The sequence below is a fragment of the Oryctolagus cuniculus genome, chromosome 7 (assembly GCF_964237555.1).
Source record: "Oryctolagus cuniculus chromosome 7, mOryCun1.1, whole genome shotgun sequence".
Taxonomy (NCBI): domain Eukaryota; kingdom Metazoa; phylum Chordata; class Mammalia; order Lagomorpha; family Leporidae; genus Oryctolagus; species Oryctolagus cuniculus.
The window spans coordinates 133,544,816-133,566,936 of record NC_091438.1 but is presented as its reverse complement, the minus strand read 5'-3'; the positions used below and the strand labels follow the sequence as shown (position 1 = coordinate 133,566,936).

Below are 22,121 nucleotides of genomic sequence, written 5' to 3'. Positions count from 1 at the left end.
TCCTTTCTCATGCAATCCATGAACCTGCTGTTGTGTAAATTTAGAATTAGGGAGGACAGGCTCCTGATGTGTAATTTTAAAATGGGATTAGTGCCCTTTTAAACCTCCTGCTTTCTAACTTTATCAATGTTTTTTTGGGCTCTGGGGACATTTGAGAGGTTTTCTTTGTGGGAACTTGTGTGATGTGTAAATGGTGGCCTTTTACAGACCTGATCTGGTAGATATGGAGAGGGTGCAAATCCAGAGTAACCGAGAAAACCTGGAACAGGCTTTTGAAGTAGCAGAAAGACTGGGGGTCACCCGGTTGTTGGACGCAGAAGGTGAGAGTTTAATTAACTTGAGCTCAGTTTGGCATATATTCACTGTACCTTCTCCTAGCTGATTGCTTTGTTCCAACTGAGGGATTTCTTGCCCATTCTCTCTTAGATGTGGATGTGCCATCTCCAGATGAAAAGTCTGTAATCACTTATGTGTCTTCAATTTATGATGCCTTCCCTAAAGTCCCTGAGGGTGGAGAAGGGATCAGTGCCACAGTAAGAGAACATTTCCTAAAATACCTTCTGGCTTTGATTTGTTTGGGTGGAATGCATTCATAAGATAATGTTCTCAAGAACTCACTGTACACAGAGCACTTTTATACAGAGTAGACTGGATGTACGTGGACACTGTCTTTGTCTCTGGGAACAAGTTTCAATATTTCTAATTTTGAATCATCCAGCCCAGGTCATTTGATGCTAAATGCCAGCAAAGAATGTCCCTCTCATCATTCCCCGCGGTAATTCATTGTAAGGCATTGTTTTCTCAGCCACTGATACCAGCTTGTCTAGGTGTAGCATGACTCTTGTCTAAATATTTTTAGTGGTAGTGTAGACTTAAGGTGTCAGGAAATAGAGTCCCATCCGGAGAGCCCTTGAGGAGCTTTGAAATTGGAGCTGTGTGCAATAAACTGAGCAACTTTCTAAGCAATTAGAAGGAAAAGATTTTATGTGATTTGGGGTGGCCTGAACTACCTTCTCCTGTGCCTGTTTTGGATATTGCTAATCAGGTATATGACGTTTACTTTCTGACAATAGGAAGTGGACTCCAGGTGGCAAGAATACCAAAGTCGGGTGGATTCCCTCATTCCATGGATCAAACAGCACACTATACTGATGTCAGATAAATCTTTTCCCCAAAACCCTGTTGAACTAAAGGTAAAGCCATGAACTTAAACTATTTTTATAAATTTCCTCTAGGGAGTAAGTCTCAGCTTGTTTCTGCTGGCTTCTGGATGAGCTGAAATGAAAAAGTGGACTAGGTGCTTATCTCCATTCATTCATTTACCAAATATTAATTTTCTAGGCACTTTATAACCAATACATACACTTCAAAGAAACAGAAATTCTGGCCAAGGAGAGAGAAAAAGGAAGAATCGAGGAGTTGTACAAATTATTAGAGGTAAGAAAGCTGTCCTTTGCTGAGTCTTGGGGTTTGCTGGCTTGTACTGTTAATTGCTTCTTTTCTGAAAGGGGTAGGTGATGGAGGGAGGGGTGGAGGGAGGGAGAAAAGCATTTATTTATTTGAAAGGCAGAGAGGAAAAGAGAGATATCTGTCTGTCTTCCATTCATTGGTTCACTTCCCAAATGCCTACAACAGCCAGGGCTAGGCCAAGCTAAAGCCAGGAGCCTGGAACTCCATCTAGTTCTCTGCTGCCTCGCAAGACACATTAGCAAGAAGCTGGATTGGAAGTGGACCAGCCAGGACTCAAACCTAGACATTTTGATATGAGATATGACATCCCAAGCAGCAGCTTTTTTTAAAGATTTATTTGATTTATTGAAAGGCAGAGTTACAGAGAGACAGAGGCACAGAGAGAGAGAGAGAGAGAGGTCTTCCATCCTCTGGTTCACTCCCCAAATGGCCCCAATGGCCAGAGCTGGGTTGATCCACAGCCAGGAGCCAGGAGCTTCTTCTGGGTCTCCCACCTGGGTGCAGGGGCCCAAGCACTTGGGCTATCTTCTACTGCTTCCCATAGCAGAGAGCTAGATCGGAAGTGGAGCAGCCAGGACTCCAACCAGCACCTGTATCAGATGCTGGCATTGCAGGCGGTGGCTTTACCTGCTACGCCACAGCACAAGCCCCCCAAGCAGCAGCTTAAACTGCAGTGCCACAGTGCCTAACCTACTGCCATCTGCTTTTTCAAAAGAACTTACAGAAAAATGGTGTATCGTATTCAGAAATCTTGAGTTTCTTGGTTTTTAAAATTTATTTATTTATTTGAGAGGCAGCGAGACAGAGAAAGAAAGCTCCCATATGCTGTTTCATTCCACTGCATCTCTCTGGGGCAGGCCATGAGTGAAAGCTGGGAATCAGGAACTCCATTTAGGTGTCTCTTGTTGGTAGCAGGAACCTGATCACTACTGGCTCCCAGGGTCTGCATCAACAAAGCTAGGATCAGGAGCCAGAGCCAGGCCTTGAACCCAGGTACTCTGATATGGGATGCAGGTGTCTCAACTGGCATCTTAACTACTAGACCAAAGGCCTGCTCTAGAAATCTTGAATTTTCTGGATGTTAACCTGTTTCTCAGAGGAAAGGAAGCTAAATCTTTCTTTAGGATGAAAACAAAGAGCTTCCATTCAGATTGGATTCTTAGAGAATGTGGAGCTGTAGAAATGGGCATTTAACCTTGCCAGGATGGGGGTTATTAAGAGGACATGAAGATATGTAGAAGGAATGAAAAGATTTAGAGCAAGTTGTCCCTGCATTTTAGAGATTTTGTTGCTCTCACCTCAAGTTGAGACACTGCTAACTCATCAACTTTAATCATGTTAGATAATGGCTGGATAAAGAAGCACTGAGCATGTACATGAGTAAGCGAAGAAAGGCCTGAGGACATGGCTGTGGTTTTGTACTGAAGGAGTGTCTCTTTCAGGTGTGGATAGAATTTGGCCGAATTAAACTGCCTCAAGGTTATCACCCTAATGATGTGGAAGAAGAGTGGGGAAAGCTCATCATTGAGATGCTGGAGCGAGAGAAATCCCTTCGGCCAGCTGTAGAGAGGTGAGTCCAGAGCCTGAGGATGATCTGATGTGACTACTCAGCTGCTTGAACTTGCACTTGACTGTGGTTTCCTTATTTTAGGCTAGAATTGCTGCTACAGATTGCAAACAAAATCCAGAATGGTGCTTTGAATTGTGAAGAAAAACTGACACTAGCCAAGAATACACTGCAGGCTGTGAGTCTCTGACGGTTTTGTCCTATTTCCTCTGTCACATGTGCTCCACACCTACTCTCTGCTCTAATGGTCAAAGATAACAGGTGTGGAATCCAGCCGTATCGTTTGCTTTTTTCTTGAGATTGCAGTGGACTGCTTGGCTCCTTCCATTTTAGCAGGGGGGGGAGTGGAAGTTTTCTCATTCTTACTCTCCCTTTCTGTCTCAGGACGCCGCTCACCTGGAATCGGGACAACCAGTACAGTGTGAGTCAGATGTTATCATGTACATTCAAGAGTGTGAAGGTCTCATCAGGCAGCTGCAAGTGGATCTCCAGATCCTACGGGATGAGAATTACTACCAACTAGAAGAGCTGGCTTTTAGGTGAGAAACGAGATTCAAATGAAAGGCTTGCTTATTGCTGAAGTTCAAGGATCAAGATGGGATCAAGAGTCAGGCCCTGAGTCTTATAATTTGGAACTTAGAGCGCAGTCAGGGTCTTGATGGAGATACTGTAAGTACATACTTTGGGCAGAAAAATTTTCATGTTAGAGGACAATCTCCCCTTATTGCATACCCCTCCCACTAAATACCTGTAGGAGTCCCCCAGTCCCTGTGGCATCTTACAACACACACACACACACACACACCCTGATTTCAGCATGACCTGCTAGTTTGTGATAGCACAGCTGTTTTAGAAGCATTGATCCAATGCACTCATTTTATAGAGGAGGAAACCAAGACCCACTGTGTGGAAGAGGGTTGTCTAAAGTCACAAGGCTAATTTTTTTTTTAAGACTTATTTATTTTTTATTTGAAAGGCAGAGTTACACAGAGAGAGAGGGAGAAACAGAAATCTTCCACCCACTGGGCTGCAACAGATGGAGCTGGGCAGACTGAAGCCAGTAGCCAGGAGCTTCTTCTGGGTCTCCCACGTGGGTGCAGGGACCCAAGCACTTGGGCCATCCTCCACTGTTTTCCCAGGTGCATTAAAAGAGAGCTGGGTCAGAAGTGGAGAAACTGGGACTCAACCTGGCACCTATATGGGATGCCAACACTGTGGGTGGCAGCTTTATCTGCTATGCCACAGCACTGGCCCCCAGGGCTAGTTTTTTTTTTTTTTTTTTTTACAGAAACAAGACTTGGACCCTCATTTCTTCACCTCTAATCTTTGCTTTCTTCCTTTATACCATTCAGGCATTCTTTAAATAGATATTGATTTAATTCCTTCCAATTAGAACTGTAATTTGGCATTTGCCTTAAAGACAACTCAGAACGAGTTGAAGATGTTGGTAATATCACCTTGCATTCATGTAACACTTTTCCAGATATGTTCTCATTTTTATTTTTACCATGTTCTTGTCATATGGATTAGGGAAAGTTTTATATTTAAAAATATGTTACAGGGATGGCTGTTGTTACCGCAGGTTAAGCTACCACTTGAGATGCCCAAATACTGATTGGAGTCCCAGCTAGTTTGCTTCTAATCCAGCTTCCTGCTAACACATCCTGGAAGGTAGCAGTTGATGATGGCTTGAGTGCTTTGGTCTCTGCCATCCATGTGGAACACCCAGATGGAGTTCTGGGCTCCTAACTTTGACCTGGTCCAGCCCTGGCTGTTGTAGGCACTTGGGGAATGAACCAGCAGGTGGAAGATCTCAGTCTCTCTCCCTGTTTCTCTCTATTGCTCTGCCTTTCAAATAAATAAACATTTAAACAAAATATGTTATAGATTTAAGTGTCTTCCTTTTTTCTCTTCTTCCATTTCAGGGTCATGCGTCTGCAGGATGAGCTGGTCACCTTGCGTCTAGAGTGTACAAACCTGTACCAGAAAGGCCATTTCACTTCACTTGAATTGGTTCCACCCTCTACTTTAACCACTACTCATCTGAAAGCAGAACCCTTAACCAAGACAACCCATTCTTCTTCTACCTCCTGGTTCCGCAAGCCCATGACTCGGGCTGAACTTGTGTCAATCTCTTCCTCTGAAGATGAAGGCAATCTCCGATTTGTGTATGAACTACTATCTTGGGTAGAAGAGATGCAGGTAGGTATATGTCCACAGTGTTAATACAATGCACTAATGTTTATTACTCTGTATCCCTTGTATGGATTCCCTTAATTAGTTTTATAAAATACTTATTTATGGGGCTGGCATTGTGGCCACCGCCTACAATGTCGACATTTCATATGGGTGTCAGTTTGAGTCTCTACTGCTCCACTTCCGATCCAGCTCTCTGCTATGTGGAAGATGGCCCAAGTGCTTGGGCCCCTGCACCCATGTGGGAGACCCAGAAGAAGCTCCTGGCTTCAGATTGGCACAGATTTGGCTGTTACAACCAAATTGGAAGTGAACCTGCAGATGGAAGACCTACCTTTCTCTCTCTCTCTCTCTCTCTCTCTCTCACTCTCACTCTCGCTCTCTCTCTCTCTGCCTGTCCTTCTCTATCTGTGTAACTCTGATTTTCCAATAAATAAATCTTTAAAAAAAAAGATTTTTGTTGAAAGGCAGAGTTACAGAGAGATCTTCATCTTCTGGTTCACTCCCCAAATGACCACAACAGCCAGGACTGGGCAGGCTGAAACCAAGAGCGAGGAACTTCTTTTGAATCTCCCCCATGGGTGGCAGGGGGCCCCAAACATTTGATCCATTTTCCACTGCTTTTCTAGGAGCATAAGCAGGGAGCTGGATTGGAAGAAGGGCAGCCTGATCCGGGGCCCATATGGAATGCCAGCATCATAGCTTAACCTGCTACACCTTAATGCTGACCCCTGGATTCCCATAATTATTGATGCTGTCTGGACCTAAGTCCCTTCTCCTTAGGTCTTAAGTGGACAAGGTCAACTCAAATCCTCCCAATTCTGTACTGCATACCCCATTGTTTTCTAATTTGAAGCTCTTTGGAAATCAGCTAACTGTGCTATAGGTCGAAGCTTATGGGAAAATTTCAGTGTTTATGAATCTGTTATCTTTTCTGAAATTCCCTCATAGACAGAGGAATTTATTCTTCAGTTTCTGCAGTTGGTCTTAGCTCTTAAGTTTAAACAATGTTTCTGTGTTCCACAATTCCAAGGGACATGATTTGTTGTATTCTAGGATAATGGTTCAAATTTGATGTTGTCCTTATCTTTCTAATCCTTTTGTTTTATATTCTTCCCTTTTGCAGATGGTATATGTCCCATGTGCCAATATCCAGAGACAAGCTAAATAAATAAAAATATCCAAAGACAAGCTAAAAGTATCTTCCATTGGCCAGTAGTTGATTCCATGAGTGAAGCTACAAGTGGTCTTCAAAAAGTTCATGGAAGATGTGTATTATGAAAAAAAAGTGCATGGATTTAAACATTTTTGCATGCCAAAATAAACTTATTTTAAATTCCATTTTCCCACAAACTTTTTGAAATACCCTTGTATCTGTTCTGATTGTGAAATAAAGAGACTCCATAAAGGGAAAAACTAGGCTGTTAAGTAAAGCATTTTCATCCCATGAAGATGCCTTTCAAAAAAAAACAAACAAAAAAAAGATTTATATGAAGGGGTGGCAGAGAGAGATATTCTATTGGAATGGCTGCAAAAGCCAGGGCTGTGCCAGGCAGAAGCCAGGAGCCAGGATCTCTGAGTGTCCCAAGTGGTTGGCAAATACTCAGCTACTTGAACCACCATCTGTTAGCTCCCAGGCATTATAGCAGGGAGCTGGATTAGAAGAGTAGTAGCCAGGACTGGAACCAGAATGCCGCTACAGGACGTAGGCATTCTAAGCACTGGCTTAACCTGCTGCATCACAATGCCAGCTCTAAGACTCCTTTCTGAATAATAAATTCAGGACTATATTTCTATATGTGGCAGCAAAAGGCTGCCTCTGTTACTTTAGCTGTTGGGGTTTGATCTCCAGCTCCATGGGGATGATTATGGATTATGGTGTGGTTTTCTTTAAGAGCCATGGAATGATAGAGGTGATTTAGATAATACTTTTGTCCAAACATCGATTCTGACTATTTTGTTCCCTGCCAGTGCAACAGTAAATTATACCCATTTTTTCCTTTTCCAGATGAAACTAGAACGAGCAGAGTGGGGTAATGACCTGCCTAGTGTGGAGTTGCAGCTTGAAACACAGCAGCACATCCACACCAGTGTAGAAGAACTGGGCTCAAGCGTCAAAGAGGCCAGATTGTATGAGGTGAGTATCATTCAGAATCCACATTATGGGAGGGGCAGAGGTGGAAGCGGTAATGGGACAGTGTGCAAAGTACAGCTGTCTCTAAGGAGAAGGATCTCTAGAAAGGCAGAATAATGAATATTCATGAACAGCACTTTACAATACATTTCCTTTTTATGTGAAGTGTGTCTGTTAATCTTTGAAATAACCTTGCCAGAAAGGATTTTTATTAACCCCTTTTTTACTAAAAAGCGAAGACATCCTAGAAGCAGTATCTAGATTCAGGCTCTCTGACCGCAGACATTCATGTTCTTATCCCTTCACCTTCTATAGTAGAGAGCCAGTGTGGAGAAACCATTTATTAAATCTCTCCTCTCTTTTGTTATTCTGTCTTTCCATTTTTAATTTCAACTCTGCCCTTCAGAAAAGCAATAGAGTAGTTTGGGGTTCACTGAACACAAGTTTTGCTTAGAAGCCTCCCACAGTTACTGGAAACACAGCATGGGGAAGTCTGTTGGTTGTAATCATCATGCTAAGCTGTTGCCCACCTAGTGTTGCTCCAGCCTATAGGATCTGACTCAGACTTGTCTCAGCTTCTGTTTGTTTAGGGATGCCAACCCTTATCTATATGCAGACATAATATTTACATAGTTGAAACCATAACATGTAGTTTACTTACTCTTTCTCTAATGTAGTATTATTTCATTCCTTTCTTATCAGGGAAAAATGTCCCAAAATTTCCATACCAGTTATGTTGAAACACTTGGAAAGCTGGAGACACAGTATTGTAAACTGAAGGTAAATTTTGACTGACTCTTACGTTCCAGACAGCTGTCTTCCCCAATTCAGAAAAGTTTATGGTTTGGCTGTGTTTGGGTTTTCTGTTTATCAGGTTGTATCATTTACTATGTTCGTAGGTAAAATTTTTTCTTTAATGGGTCAGAAACTACTTGCTCCAGAAAGTTTTAAATAAATAGAACTTAACCTAGCTATTGTGCTTTGAGACACCAAAGTTAAAAGTTTGTGGTTGATAGAGAGGGGACTCCCCACCTACTTGTTGTTTTTTATTTCTATGTATCAAGATTTTCCAGAGTAGCACAGGCCCAGGGTCATTCTTTTTTTTCTTTTCTTTTCTTTTTTTTTTTTTTTTGACAGGCAGAGTGGACAGTGAGAGAGAGAGAGACAGAGAGAAAGGTATTCCTTTTTGCCGTTGGTTCACCCTCCAATGGCCGCCCAGCTGGCGTGGTGCGGCCAGCGCACTGCACTGATCCGATGGCAGGAGCCAGGTACTTATCCTGGTCTCCCATGGGGTGCAGGGCCCAAGTACTTGGGCCATCCTCCACTGCACTCCCTGGCCACAGCAGAGAGCTGGCCTGGAAGAGGGGCAACCGGGACAGAATCCAGCGCCCCGACCGGGACTAGAACCCGGTGTGCCAGCGCCGCAAGGCAGAGGATTAGCCTAGTGAGCCGCGGCGCCAGCCAAAGGGTCATTCTTTATCCAGAAACCCCTGTAAAAGCCTTATGTGCTGTGTCTGCTGTCTAGGATTGACAATGGCTCTGTGGGAGTCTTTTTTTTTTTTTTTTTAAGGATTTATTTATTTATTTGAAAGTCAGAGTTAGAGGGAAAGACAAAAAGAGGGAGATCCATCCGCTGGTTTACTCCCAAATGACTGCATTGGCTAGGTCTGGGCCAGGCCTCATCCAGGTCTCCCACATGGGTGCAGGGGCCTGAGCACTTGGGCCATCCTCTGCCCCTTTCTAGGCACATTAGCAAGGAGCTGGATCAGAAGAAGAGCAGCCAGGACTCATACCAGCATGCACATCATGCTACAGGTGCTATAGGTGGTGGTTTAACCCACTGTGCCACGGCGCACCAGCCCCTCTGAGAGTTTTATGTCAAATTTGTACTAAACTTGACTCCATAAAGACAAACCCAGAGATTAAAAAGCAAAACTAAATTTGCTTCCTGTGTTGTTATTTCCTTTTATGTCAAATGTGCTATCTTCTACAGATGCAAAGACTGTCAGTCTAACTTTATAATCTTTGCTTTGTCTAGGAAACTTCTAGCTTCCGAATGAGGCACCTTCAGAGTCTGCATAAATTTGTCTCCAGAGCTACTGCTGAGTTGATCTGGTTGAATGAGAAGGAGGAGGAGGAACTAGCATATGACTGGAGTGACAACAATCCCAATATCTCAGCCAAGAAAAATTACTTCTCTGTGAGTCTAGCACAGCAGGCCTGTCATATTTATTTAATAGCACCAGAAGGAAAGAGGATTAGTCTGCTTGGGTTTCCAGAGTTGCACTTTGATAGACAAAAATAGAGACCCTGCTCATTGCATCTATGCATGTGAGAAATGTGTACTGAGAGATGGGCAGTAGAGCTGTAGAAGTGATTTATTTAGAAGGACAGGGTCTTGGGTGAATGGAGCAGACCTCTGCAAGCTGAGTCAATTCAAAGGCAAACCCTTTGTGGTAAGGTTATAAGCTTTGGAGTGAGAAAGACAGGTTCAAATTCTTATTTCTGTGCTAACTAGCTCTATGTCCCTCTTCAAATCATTTAATTTGGACCATTTGTGAAGTGGGAAAACAGCATCACTTTAAAGAGTTGAATAAAACATTAAGATTGAATAAGTTAATCTAGGCCAAAGATTTAGTATAGAGCTTAGTATTATCTAACTGTAGTGTACTTCTAGCTTCCATAAATTTCTGAATTCTTCTTAATTAATTTTTAAATTTTATTAATATAAAGAGAACAGATTTCATAGATACACTTCTTTTTTAAAATATTTATTTATTTATTTGAAAGTTGGAGTTACATAGAGAGAGAAGGAGAGGCAGAGAGAGAGAGAGTTCTTCAATCCGCTGGTTCACTCCACAGATGGCCACCACAGCCGGCACTGTGCCAGTCTGAAGCCAGGAGCCAGGAGCTTCTTCCAGGTCTCCCACTTGGGTGCAGGGCCCAAGCACTTGGGCCATCTTCTACTGCTTTCCCAGGCCATAGCAGAGAGTTGGATGGAAAGTGGAGCAGCCAGGTCTTGATCCGGCACCCATATGGGATGCCTGTGCTTCAGGCCAGGGTGTTAACCCTCTGTGCCACAGCACTAGCCCCTCATAGGTACACTTCTAAAAAGATAACCATTCTTAATTAACAATGTTTCGGTCTGAATCTCTTTTGTGTAATGGGAAGGAAAATTCAGTTTTGGACAAAGAGATAATCTTTACTTTTCAATGAAAGATGTAGACAAACAGGTTTTTCTTTTTATCTTTTTTTTTGCTGCTTTCAATATTCCCACTCTCAGAGGTCTCTAAAGGATTTTATAAACCCTATGCAAATTGAAAGCTTTCTTATTAGCACTCACTTTAGATACTTCAATTTCATTCATTTAGGGTTCTTAAAAATATGAGCTTTTATATAAAAAACGAGCTTTTCCTGATTGAAGAAGGAAGAAATTGATGCAAATAATCTGAGAACGGAAGTCAGGCTGTGCTAGGCATACAAAGAAAGTACTCTGAAAGCATCAAAGAGAAGGGATAAATCTGATTGTGAGGATTAGAGCTGGCATTTAAATTGGGTCATGCAGTATTACTGGAAGTTAGAGCCAGAAGGGGGCCTTGTAGGCTGTGGGAATAGTCTGTGTAAAGCCAACTGGAGAGTGATAACTGCTCTACTGATGTGTCACGTATTGGCATGGGAGTTAATGTGAACTGTCCACTCTAGCCGTGCTGTCTTCTTTCTCTGCCTCTGGTGCTCATTCTGTGATCCCTCACGTTGCTCAGGTCTGGCTAGGTCCTGTGTCCTTTGGAAATCATTTCCCAGTGATTCTAGTGCACTTGTCCTACACTGAAGTCCTCTGGCACATGATACTTACACATCTCATTTTGGAACCAACCCTGGGTTGTTGTAGTTTCCTTTATAGGAGGACAAGGAATGTAGCTTTTTCTTTATTGTACTCTCTGTCTTTATTACACTTATTCCATAAAACTGAATTCTGTTTTCAGGAGTTGATGATGGAACTGGAAGAGAAACAGGATGTATTCCGGTCTCTCCAAGATACAGCAGAACTGCTGTCACTTGAGAACCACCCAGCCAAACAGACAGTGGAGGTATGTGGCTTGAGAATGTATGAAGGTCAGATGCTCAGAGGTGGTTGTTGTAAAAGTATTCAAATAAGAGTCTTTGTTCTGCTGAAAGACCTGGAGGTAGTATCTGGGATCATTTGCCTTGGGTCTTCTTCCTTTTCCACTGTTCCTGCATCACTCAAAAGCCTGCAGTTTTGATAGTCTAAGGATCATACTAGGAAAAACAACAGAAGAGAGGCTGACTCTTAACTTCAGGAAGAAAGGTGACTTGGACCCTATTTCTTCAAATAACTACCTGTGTATACCCTGCCTCTAGTTGGTATGGTTTCTTTTCCCTGAGAAGAGAACCTGTGGAGGAATCCAGGAGGGATTTCTTTAGGCCTAGGTTCTGTGACTAGATCATTTAATTGCAACTGAATGTGGAAGAAGCCTTTTCTGTGTAACCCTTCTAACAGAATGATGTTGGATAAGAGGCAGTCCTCTTTCTCATTGGAAGCATTGATCAGGTGCCAGACAGGTATCTGCAGTGTCTCTTTTGGTGGCGAGTCAAGAGAGCATTGCATATATGGATAAGGCCTGTTCAACTCGTGCCCTCCTGTCTGTGTGTTGCTGCAGGCTTACAGTGCTGCTGTTCAGTCCCAGTTGCAGTGGATGAAGCAGCTGTGCTTGTGTGTTGAGCAGCATGTCAAAGAGAATACTGCTTACTTTCAGGTATAGTGGGCTGTTGTGTGTGTGTGCACGTGTGTGTGCATGAAGGTGAAGCTAAGAACACATTTCTATCAATTCGCTTTTACTATATAAACTAACCACTCCAAAACATAGTTGCTTAAAACAGCATCACTTAATTAGTTCAGTTTGGTCAGGGCTTAGCTAAATGCTTTTCACCATTAGAGGTTAGGCTGGGAGCTGTTTGGTCCCAAACAGCATCCTTCACATATCTGACAGTTGGTGGAGGGGTCAGGATGGAAAGCCTTACATCTGTAGCATCTGACAACCCTCTTTGTATAGTAACTGTGTTCCGCAGCAGAGGAGAGCATGCCCCAGGGCACGAGCACTCTTTCCTCCTTGTCACACTTACGTGCTGTGGGCAAAGCAAGTCATGTGGCCATACCACTTCCTATCACAGCAAGAAAGACTCCACTGCTTGTTTTCAGGTGAGGGTGGAGGAGGAATCAGCTGTTACCTATGTATCTCTGTGACCATTTTGTAGTCATATTAAGTCATTGAAACGTTTGATCCCCTGACCTCCAGGCTTTTCATGCAATATCCCTCACAGCCCAGGGTTGTCAGTAGCCAGAAGTCAAGAGGAAAGAACAGTGGGTTCTGAGGGGTGAAACGGGCCAACTTGTCTGTAAGGCTCAGTCCTCCGGCTGCTGCTTGGGTGCGCTTTGTGGTGCACTGACAGGGATGCAGTGACCCCTCTGCTGGACCGCACAGAAGTCACACTTCCCTAGTCCGCACCTCCAGTGCATTAAGCAGAAGGCATGCCCTCCTTACCTTCCCACAGTTCTTCAGTGATGCGCGGGACCTGGAGTCATTCTTGAGGAACCTCCAAGACTCCATCAAGCGCAAATATTCCTGCGACCACAACACCAGCTTGTCCCGCCTCGAGGACCTGCTCCAGGACTCCATGGTGGGTGTTGTATCAGTGGGGATGGTTACTTCTGAGCAACAGAGTAAACCCTGTCAGCGGCTGCTGTTTATATCCTTGAAAGCTCCAGGGCGATGGGCCATGGTTAAGAAAACAGTTAGCTCATATTCAGAAAGTTTACCCAGTTTTCTTCTGTCCCCTTCCTTTTTCCTTTTCTTTCCTTAGTAAGTTGCTGGTGAGATTTCTTTGGGTATGTTACTGAAGTGGAGTCCTAGTCATCTCCCTGAGCCACTTAGTGCTCGCTGTCCTTTCTTTGCATTGTCCCTATTTCAGTGCAGAAGTTGGGGCCTAGAATGAGGTAGATAGAGCATGGGAAAAAAGGGGGAGGGGCCTGAAGCAGATTAGCTAACATCAAATTCTTTTTTACTCTCTTATGCAAAAGAAAATTTTTAAAAAATGAAATAGTTCTGAGCCAAATTTTTCCTCCTTGGTAATTTTCTTTTGGTAATGATGAAAATTAATTTTAATGAAGGCTAACATTAAAATCTTATTTAGATGTAATACAGTATTTGTCCAGTTTATATAGCCATATTAACTTTAAAAAGTCTAATATTTTATCCAAATAATTTTATATTTGTTTTCTCCAAAAAATACTTGCTTCTTGAGGGGCTAGCTATAAAATTAATAGCAAAACTATTTACATTTGTTGAATGTCTGTTACACAGAGTTGGCAACAGGGCTCAAGCTGCATCTCAAATTGAGATAGAAATGTGTGTGCAAAAGGGAAATTGCTTTTCCTGCATGAGAAGCTAGGGGATCCTCACATTTCCATAGGAAAGTATAAAGAGGAGAACCAGAATAACCCCAAACAGTTCCTTTATTTGGTGGGTGAGATTTGGGCATTTGGATTATTATTTGATTTTTTTAACACTTCAACTATAGTAAACTTTGTGTTCAGTGCTTCACCTGAGCAAATAATCTGTTAATTTATTTGGCATGAAGGATAAAAATCTGACTTTTCAGATGTTGTCTCTAAAATGTCTCTCTCAGGGGTACTACAGTATTGAAGGAGAAATATAATCCTTGGCTATTATCTCCTCCCTCCCACAGAGTGTCTTCCTGTCGTAGGGTAACTCCTCTGCAATTGTCATATCTTCTCTTCTCGAGGGTCGCTGCTGTGTTCCCTCCTCTCCAGGTCAGGGGCATCGGGTTGGCGGCGTCATCGGGGCATGGAGTCACCTGGGTCTGCTCCTCGGCTTGTCTGTCAGGTTCGGGAGCATCTGTCCTGGCTTCTGGTTCTTTTCAGAACTTTTACCACGCTGAGCACTTGATCTCTGGAGCTTGAGATGTTTGGCTGTGGGTTAGAGAGAAATTGACATCTTTATTGCAAGGAAACTGAAATGGGTAGAGCAGCTCTCAAGTATGGACGTATGGCTGCCTCCCTGATATATTCTATTCCTCTCTCTTAACTAAGAAGTTAAAGTTGTATTTCTTCCAATCATGCTCCCGGGGACAGGCACAGGTAGTTTATTTAAGCATTTCTTTTTTTTCTTTACTTGCATATTCTTAATTCTTTAATGGCATTTCTTAACATTATTAACTCTTCGCTGTCATCACATCTACATCCATCCAAAGAAAGCCCTCTTCTGGGGACTTTTATGCCACAAAATGGGCTTGAACCATCATGGTTAATAGATAAAGGCTATCTTTTATTCTCTAATGGAATTTTAGTAGATTGCTATCAAGTTTGGTGACAAGAATTTTACTAGTTTTTAAGATAATTGAGTTTGCAGAGATTTGAGTGTTTCAATTTTGCATGATACTTTTTTCAAATCAATCAGATTCACGTGAATATCGCATGGCAAGATATTGAAAGGTAAACCCTAAATCCATTTATCATAATGCTTTCACCAATAGCATTTGTTTATGGATTGTTGGTTGAAGAGCTATGATCTTTCTCTATAAAGTTTAACTCATTTTAAGAAAGTGAGATATGTGAAGTACAGTGTGGGAGATACAATAATTTAAAAATTTTTAAATAGTGTCTAGCTTCTCCTAAGCAGGAAGGTTAAGAACTGGTTTTTGCCAGTGAGAAATTTAATAATAATAATAATAATAATGCCATTATTATTATTATTGTTTTTAACTGCCATGTTCTCTGAACTTGGGAAATCCTTTATTAGCTATATGCCACTATATCTGGCAGCTGAAGTTCATTTTTGTTTTTGTTTGTTTTTTTGCATGTGGCTTTATGATTCATTGAAAGAGAAACAGGGAGGAAGCTGCAAATTTTTGGTGCAAAAGCACTTGATAGCGGACAGAAACATTCTCTCCTTTTTCCTTTATCCTTGTCTAAAGTTTAATCTAAGATGGCTCCACCAAGGTTCCCTGCTTAACTGAGAAATGACATTCTCTTAGGGGAGTGGAGCACTCAGTTTTCTTTGTTGGCTTGGTCACCCTGAGTGGTAACATGTCTTTTTGTTTTGTTTATTTTGTAGGATGAAAAGGAGCAGCTTATACAGTCCAAGAGTTCCGTTGCCAGTCTTGTTGGGAGATCAAAAACCATTGTTCAGCTAAAGCCACGCAGTCCAGACCATGTGCTAAAGAGCACCATTTCTGTTAAGGCCATCTGTGACTATCGGCAGATCGAGGTGAGGAGGTGAAAAGGGTAACTTGGGGCTTCAGAGGGAAGGAAGAGAGAAGAGAAAAAGGAAACCTTCAGTTAGGGTTATGATAATAGGGAAAGATCAAATTGTAGAATTTTTGACATTCACATCTTTTCTATCATTTAAACAAACTCTATAGTCCTGATCTGTTCCTGCCTCAGTGATTGGCCTCACCAACCACATAGGTGCCTAAGTGTTGGAGAAAATGCTCCTTTGTGACACCTGGGAGATATCTTTGCTTGCTGTCCCCTCTTATCCCCCATAACGAGTCGGACCAAGTCAGTACTAATCTGTAAATATCCCTTACATGTTCTTTCTGTCTCTCTGCTGCTATCCTACATTCGATCATAAGTTTCATTCACTTGGATATTGTATCAGCCTCCTCATTTAATGCATACTTTGTCCTACAACAATCATCATCTTAAAAAAAAGAAAAAGACACTCCTACAATTTCTCACTGGTTTTGGGAGAAAGTCTGAACTCCCTAATGTGGCCTTCAATGCTGAATAATCTGTCTACTTCTCAAGCCAAGACAGGGTCCCGTCCTTTCCACTGATCCTGGAAAATTGCATTTGTCAAACAACATGGTTTACCATATGGTCCCACCTCAGTGTGTGAAATACAGACTGTGTTGTTCTACTTGCCACTGTACCATTTCCATCGCTAGTGTCTAGAACACTTCTAGGCACATAGCAGGCCCTCAATAAATATTTGTTGAATGGAAGAGTGAATGAGTGGAAAAATGAGACAGCACTCTTCTTTGTCTCAGTTCTTCTGTCTATAAAACAGGGATCATAATGTTGGTTACTTGTCTCTCAAGAGAAAATTGATTATAAAATATTTAACCATTTACAGGGGGTTTAGTGGAAGGATAGGAAAGGAGGAGGAAGGATCACAAGACCATTTTTACTCTAATAGTTTTTGGTTCAGAGATTGCTCTTGAGGACTTTTATGATCTCTATGACTCTCAAGTATTAAGTTACTTGACATGTAACAGGCATTTAATGAACACATGTTTCCTTGATTTATTTCATTTCATAACTTTTCCTGTGTTGTAGATTTAAGAAATCAAGAGCCTTTACTAGATGATAACATATCTTAATCAGATTTTTTGAAAGGATTTTACAGCTCTGGCATCAGACAACAGGTAATAATGGGTTATTGTTTTGTCCATTAGCAATAACTTGTGAATTTGTATCTCTAGATCACGATTTGCAAAAATGATGAGTGTGTGCTAGAAGATAATTCTCAGCGGACCAAATGGAAAGTGATCAGCCCCACAGGGAATGAGGCAATGGTGCCATCAGTCTGCTTCCTCATCCCCCCACCCAACAAGGATGCCATTGAGATGGCCAGCAGGTAACTTTTCTCACTGTCCACTCTGCTGTTTGTCCTGGGTGAACGGATGGAGGGATGAGCCTGTGGTCGTGATCTCCCTGAACACAGTGACCAAATTGTGTGTTTCTGGGAAAGAAAGGCCTCTTACTAGGGATGATGAGTCTGACACTGCCAGCTACATAACAGATCTTCAATAAATGTTTTTGTTCAATTGAGGTATATTCAGTGATAGTTATTTTTGAAAGGATTATTGCTTGTAAATAGCTTACTTTTAGAAAATCAACTATTGTGAGAGCTAATTTTCAGTTTTTTGGTAGTTATTTTTTAAGATTTTATTTATTTTTATTTTATTTGAGAGGCAGAGTTACAGACAGACAGAAGGGGAGATGAAGAGAAAGGTCTTCCACCCTCTGGTTCACTCTCCAGATGGCCACAACTGGGCTGATCTGAAGCCAGGAGCTTCTTCCTGGTCTCCCACATGGGCGCAGAGGCCCAATTACTTGGGCCATCTTCCACTGCTTTCCCAGGCCATAAGCAGAGAGCTGGATTGGAAGAGGAGCAGCCGGAACATGAACCAGTACCCATATGAGATGCCAGCACACCAGGCAAAGGCTTAAACCTACTACACCACAGTGCTGGCCCCAGCTAATTTTCTTTAATTTGTATTTTATTAAAGTAGTGTATGTACATAGTTTAGAAAGTTGGATTATATCCAAGAGCTTATAGTAAAAGTAAACAGTCTCCTCCCTGACCCCAGTGTTCTTCCCAGAGTCAACTGCTTTCAACTCTTTCAACAGATCTTTTGGAGTTTTAACTCTGTTTCTGAATAATTTTCCTGATTTTTTTCAACTTCAGAAATTAATTTCTTACTCTAGGAGATTAACATTTAGCTCTCTGTACACACACTGCTCCTTTCTTCATGTCCCAAATGTAGTTAAGTTACAATTTTTTGTTTAAATTGGTAATTTTAATTTTATTGTTAAACTGTTTACCGCTGAGCCAGGTGATACTCCAGGGGATCTTTGTAACAAGCTTGCCTTCTCTGGACTGCTCCTCCTCTGGGCTCCTCCTGTGCTCTGCTGCAGTCACTCTGGTCTTCCTCCTGTTTCCCAAGCACAGCTAACCTGCTCTTGCCTCATCCAGGAGCTTTGTACTTCATGTTTGCTCTAGATATCCGCGCAGTTCACTCCTCACTTCATCCAGTGCGTCCAGTCTCTCTCATGGGCCACCATCCCCACTCACTGCAAATGTCCCTTTCTGTTCTCCTTGTTTGTCTTTATTTTGCTTAAAAACACTAAGAACACTTAATACTGCTTAACAGATTTTATACTTACAAGGGGCCTTCCAAAAGTTAATGCAAAATGCATATTATGAAAAAGCTAGGCATGGATTTCAAAATAGTTTTTTGCACCAAAATAGACTTCTCATTCCATTTTTCTGTGAACTTTTTGAAGTTCCCTTTCATTTTCTCTTGGGAACAGCTCTCTGGCCTATCCATTCTCTTCTTCCTTTCTGTCTGGCCTTGTTCTGTAGATGTGATTCAGTGCTGCCTCTCTGGCATTCTCCTTCACCTGGGGATTTGCTTCACCTCTCTGCTGGGCCTATTGAGTCCTAGTTTCCAGATCTTATTTATTGATTCATGGCCTGGTTTACGGTAGCACACTCTCCAGTAGGTTACTGAAAAAGGCTGCATGGGAAGTAGTTGTTTTGACACCTCTCATGTCTGAAAATGTCTTTCTTCTCCCTTCACTATTATGTAGACATACATACAACATTCTTTGGGAAAAGTCTGAACCTTGAAGGTGTGGCTCTGTTGTTTTCTTACTTCCAGGGTATCTTAACTAAGAGACACATAGTGTCATTTTCATTCTTTATCCTTTTTTTAAGGGGTAACTTGCCTTGTGAATGAAATCTGTTGCTCTGGAAGCTTTTAAGCACTTCTCTTTATCACTAACATTTGAAAGGAATGCCGTACCTTTGAGTGAGTCTTTTTGCAATCATTGTGCTAAAAAATACAAACTGGAAACTCGTCTTTCTAATATGCATAAATTTTTACTGGATTATTTACAGTTTTAATTCTCTGTGTTTTTCCTGTTCTTGCTTTGAAGAATCCCCGTATGTCAGATATTGGACTAATTCTGTTATCAGTTCTCCTGGGTTCTATTATTTTCTATTTTTCATTTCTTTTGAGATGTCCTGAACTTTTAATTTCTTTTATTTATTTTTTTAAAAGATTTTATGTTATTTATTTGAAAGACAGTTACAGAGAGGTAGAGACAGAAAGGTCTTCCATCTGCTGGTTCACTCCCCAGATGGCTCCAATGGCTGGAGCTGCGCTGATCCGCCAGGAGCCAGGAGCTTCTTCCGGGTCTCCCACGTGGGTGCAGGAGCCCAAGGACTTGGGCCATCTTCTGCTGCTATCCCAGGCCATAGCAGAGAGCTGGATCAGAAGAGGAGCAGCCAGAACTAGAACCAGCGCCCATATGGGAGGCCGGTGCTTCAGGCCAGGGCTTTAACTCACTGTGCCACAACGCTGGCCCCCTAATTTCTTTCTTTCTTTCTTTCTTTCTTTTTTTTTTTTTTTTTTTTTTTTAGTTTTATTTATTTATTTGAGAGGTAGAGCCACAGTTACAGGGAGGGAGAGAAGGTCTTCCATTTGCTGGTTCATTCCCCAAATGCACACAATGGCTAGAGCTGGGTCAATCCAAAGCCAGAAGCCAAGAGCTTCCTCCAGGTCTGACATGTGGGTACAGGGGCCCAAGCACTTGGGCCATCTTTTTCTGCTTTCCCAGGCCATAGCAGAGAGCTGGATAGGAAGAGGAGCAGCTGGAACACTAACTGGCAGTCATATGGGATGCCAGCTCTGCAGGTGGAGGCTTAGCTTACTACACCACAGTGCTGGTCCCATGAACTTTTAACTTCAACTTTACTAAAATCTTAGTGGGATTTTTGGAGAGAGGGAAGATAAACTGAGTCTGTTATGTAGCTGATATCCTAGCTTCTGGTTTTTTATCCTATTCTTTTTATCTTGTATTTTGGTCGCAACTCAAATTCAAAGTAACTTGGTGTGAGTGTGTCTATGTATCTTCATGTTTTTAAGTCTTAGAAGTTGAGAGAATCAGCTAGACATGGAATGCTTATTAAAAATCTCAAACCAGGGGCCAGTGCTGTGGCTTAGTAGGCTAAGCCTCTGTCTGCAGCACTGGAATCCCATGTGGGCACCAGTTCCTGTTCCAGCTATTCCTCTTCAGATCCAGCTCTCTGCTATGGCCTGGGAAAGCAGTAGAGAGTGGCCAAGTGCTTAGGCCCCTGCACCCATGTGGGAGACCCGGAGAAAGCTCCTGGCTCCTGGCTCCTGGCTTCAGATCAGTCCAGCTCCAGGCGTTTCGGTCATTTGGGGGGTATACCAGTGTATGGAAGACCTTTCTCTGTCTCTCCTTCTATCTGTAACTCTGCCCCTCAGATAAATGCATTCTAAAAAATCTCAAACCATTCAACTGCAGTTTTCTTTTATATTCCAGATGAACCTCTTAAGTTGCTGTTAACTTGTACACATTTTAGCATTTTTATAAATATATAGAACACAGAAATTTAATTTTTTTAAGCATCAATGTCATTTTTCAGCAAATGAGGTTATTTTATCTATACTGTTCTCTATTATTACTTTCCCTGGCTATTTTTTCTCTCTAGCTTCCTGTAATTTAGTACATTTTTGTAATATTTGTGAGATTGCTAAATACATGCTAACATACATAATACTCTAGCAAATCCAAATTGAAGATCTCAATTTAGTTCCAAAGATTAGTATTTGAGTGTTGCCTTTCTCTGCTCAACATGTAAACTCAGTTTCATTCAAGCAATCCCATTTTTCCTTAAAAGGTCTATAAACTATAAAGGTCAAGTATTGAGGGGCCGGTGCCATGGCTCACTTTGTTAATCCTCTGCCTGCGGCACCAGTATCCCATATGGGTGCTAGGTTCTAGTCCCGGTTGCTCCTCTTCCAGTCCAGCTCTCTGCTGTGGCCCGGGAGGGCAGAGGTGGATGGCCCAATGCTTGGGCCCCTGCATCCGCATGGGAGACCAAGAAGAAACACCTGGCTCCTGGCTTTGGATCAGCACAGTGCCGGCTGTGGCAGCCATTTGGGGAGTGAACCAACAGAAGGAAGACCTTTCTCTCTATCTCTCTCTCTCTCACTGTCTATAACTCTACCTGTCAAATAAATATATTAAAAAAAAAAAAAAAGTTCAAGTATTGAAAAAGCTTTAGCCAGGTTCTGTGTTGTTTGTAGGGTGGAACAATCTTACCAGAAGGTGATGGCCCTTTGGCACCAGCTACATGTTAACACCAAAAGCCTTATCTCCTGGAACTACCTTCGGAAGGACCTTGACCTTGTACAGACTTGGAACCTGGAAAAGGTAATTAAAACTTTACCCCAGGCTTGCATCCTGTTGGTTCTGTTTTTCCAGAAGGAGATTTTTTTCATTACTGTGATATTTTCTTCCCATTCAAATAGAATGCAGTGGCATCAGGGATAGTTTTAGAGTTAGGGGACTATGGGCCCTAGGAACTAGAAACAACAGCTTGAATTGTTAAAGAAATCCCTGATAAAAATAAGTAGCATTACCCCTAGGGGTAAAGCTAATAACTTGCCATGGGACTCCAAATCCCATTAAGTTGGCAGATACCAATGCCATCTTACTAGTTAAAATGATAAGTTTAAGTTCATAATGATAGGATTAAGTGTCAAAGGGATGACATAAATAAGACCAAGTGTCTAATAATAATAATTGATAGAATTAAAAAGGAGAGAATGATACAACATGGGAAGCAGGCCACACAGCAACTTCATAGAATGGCAGATGCCCTAAACAGCACTCTGGCCTCAGAATCAGCCCTTAAGGCATTGGATTTAGCTAAAAAAGCCCATGAGAGCATTTCAGGCATGGAAAACCAAGACACTGTGGCAAAAAATGACCTAAATGAAAGATCTCTGTGAGTGAGATCCTGGTGGAAAGAAGGGGCCATCGAAGAAGGAGGTACTTTTCTCTGAAGGGAGGAGAGAACTTCCACTTTGATTATGGCCCTGTCTAAATAA

At 42.1% G+C, this 22,121-nt stretch overlaps 1 protein-coding gene across 42 annotated transcripts in view; it reads left to right on the top strand.

Moving 5' to 3' along the window:
* Positions 1-22,121, top strand: part of MACF1 (microtubule actin crosslinking factor 1) — a 407,445-nt gene that overhangs the window by 209,885 nt on the left and 175,439 nt on the right. For 39 of the 42 annotated variants that reach the window (XM_070078713.1, XM_051857940.2, XM_051857938.2 and 36 more), the window contains 17 exons: positions 208-320; positions 427-533; positions 1,074-1,193; positions 1,342-1,437; positions 2,913-3,040; positions 3,122-3,215; positions 3,422-3,576; positions 4,963-5,239; positions 7,242-7,370; positions 8,070-8,147; positions 9,406-9,567; positions 11,351-11,455; positions 12,047-12,142; positions 12,939-13,064; positions 15,521-15,673; positions 16,893-17,047; positions 21,315-21,441. In XM_070078713.1, the coding sequence (XP_069934814.1) occupies positions 208-320; positions 427-533; positions 1,074-1,193; positions 1,342-1,437; positions 2,913-3,040; positions 3,122-3,215; positions 3,422-3,576; positions 4,963-5,239; positions 7,242-7,370; positions 8,070-8,147; positions 9,406-9,567; positions 11,351-11,455; positions 12,047-12,142; positions 12,939-13,064; positions 15,521-15,673; positions 16,893-17,047; positions 21,315-21,441 (2,221 nt within the window). Of the gene's footprint in view, positions 1-207; positions 321-426; positions 534-1,073; positions 1,194-1,341; positions 1,438-2,912; positions 3,041-3,121; positions 3,216-3,421; positions 3,577-4,962; positions 5,240-7,241; positions 7,371-8,069; positions 8,148-9,405; positions 9,568-11,350; positions 11,456-12,046; positions 12,143-12,938; positions 14,545-15,520; positions 15,674-16,892; positions 17,048-21,314; positions 21,442-22,121 lie in introns of those variants that run through there. The other 3 variants (XM_070078719.1, XM_070078709.1, XM_051857931.2) reach the window with 2 other exon arrangements.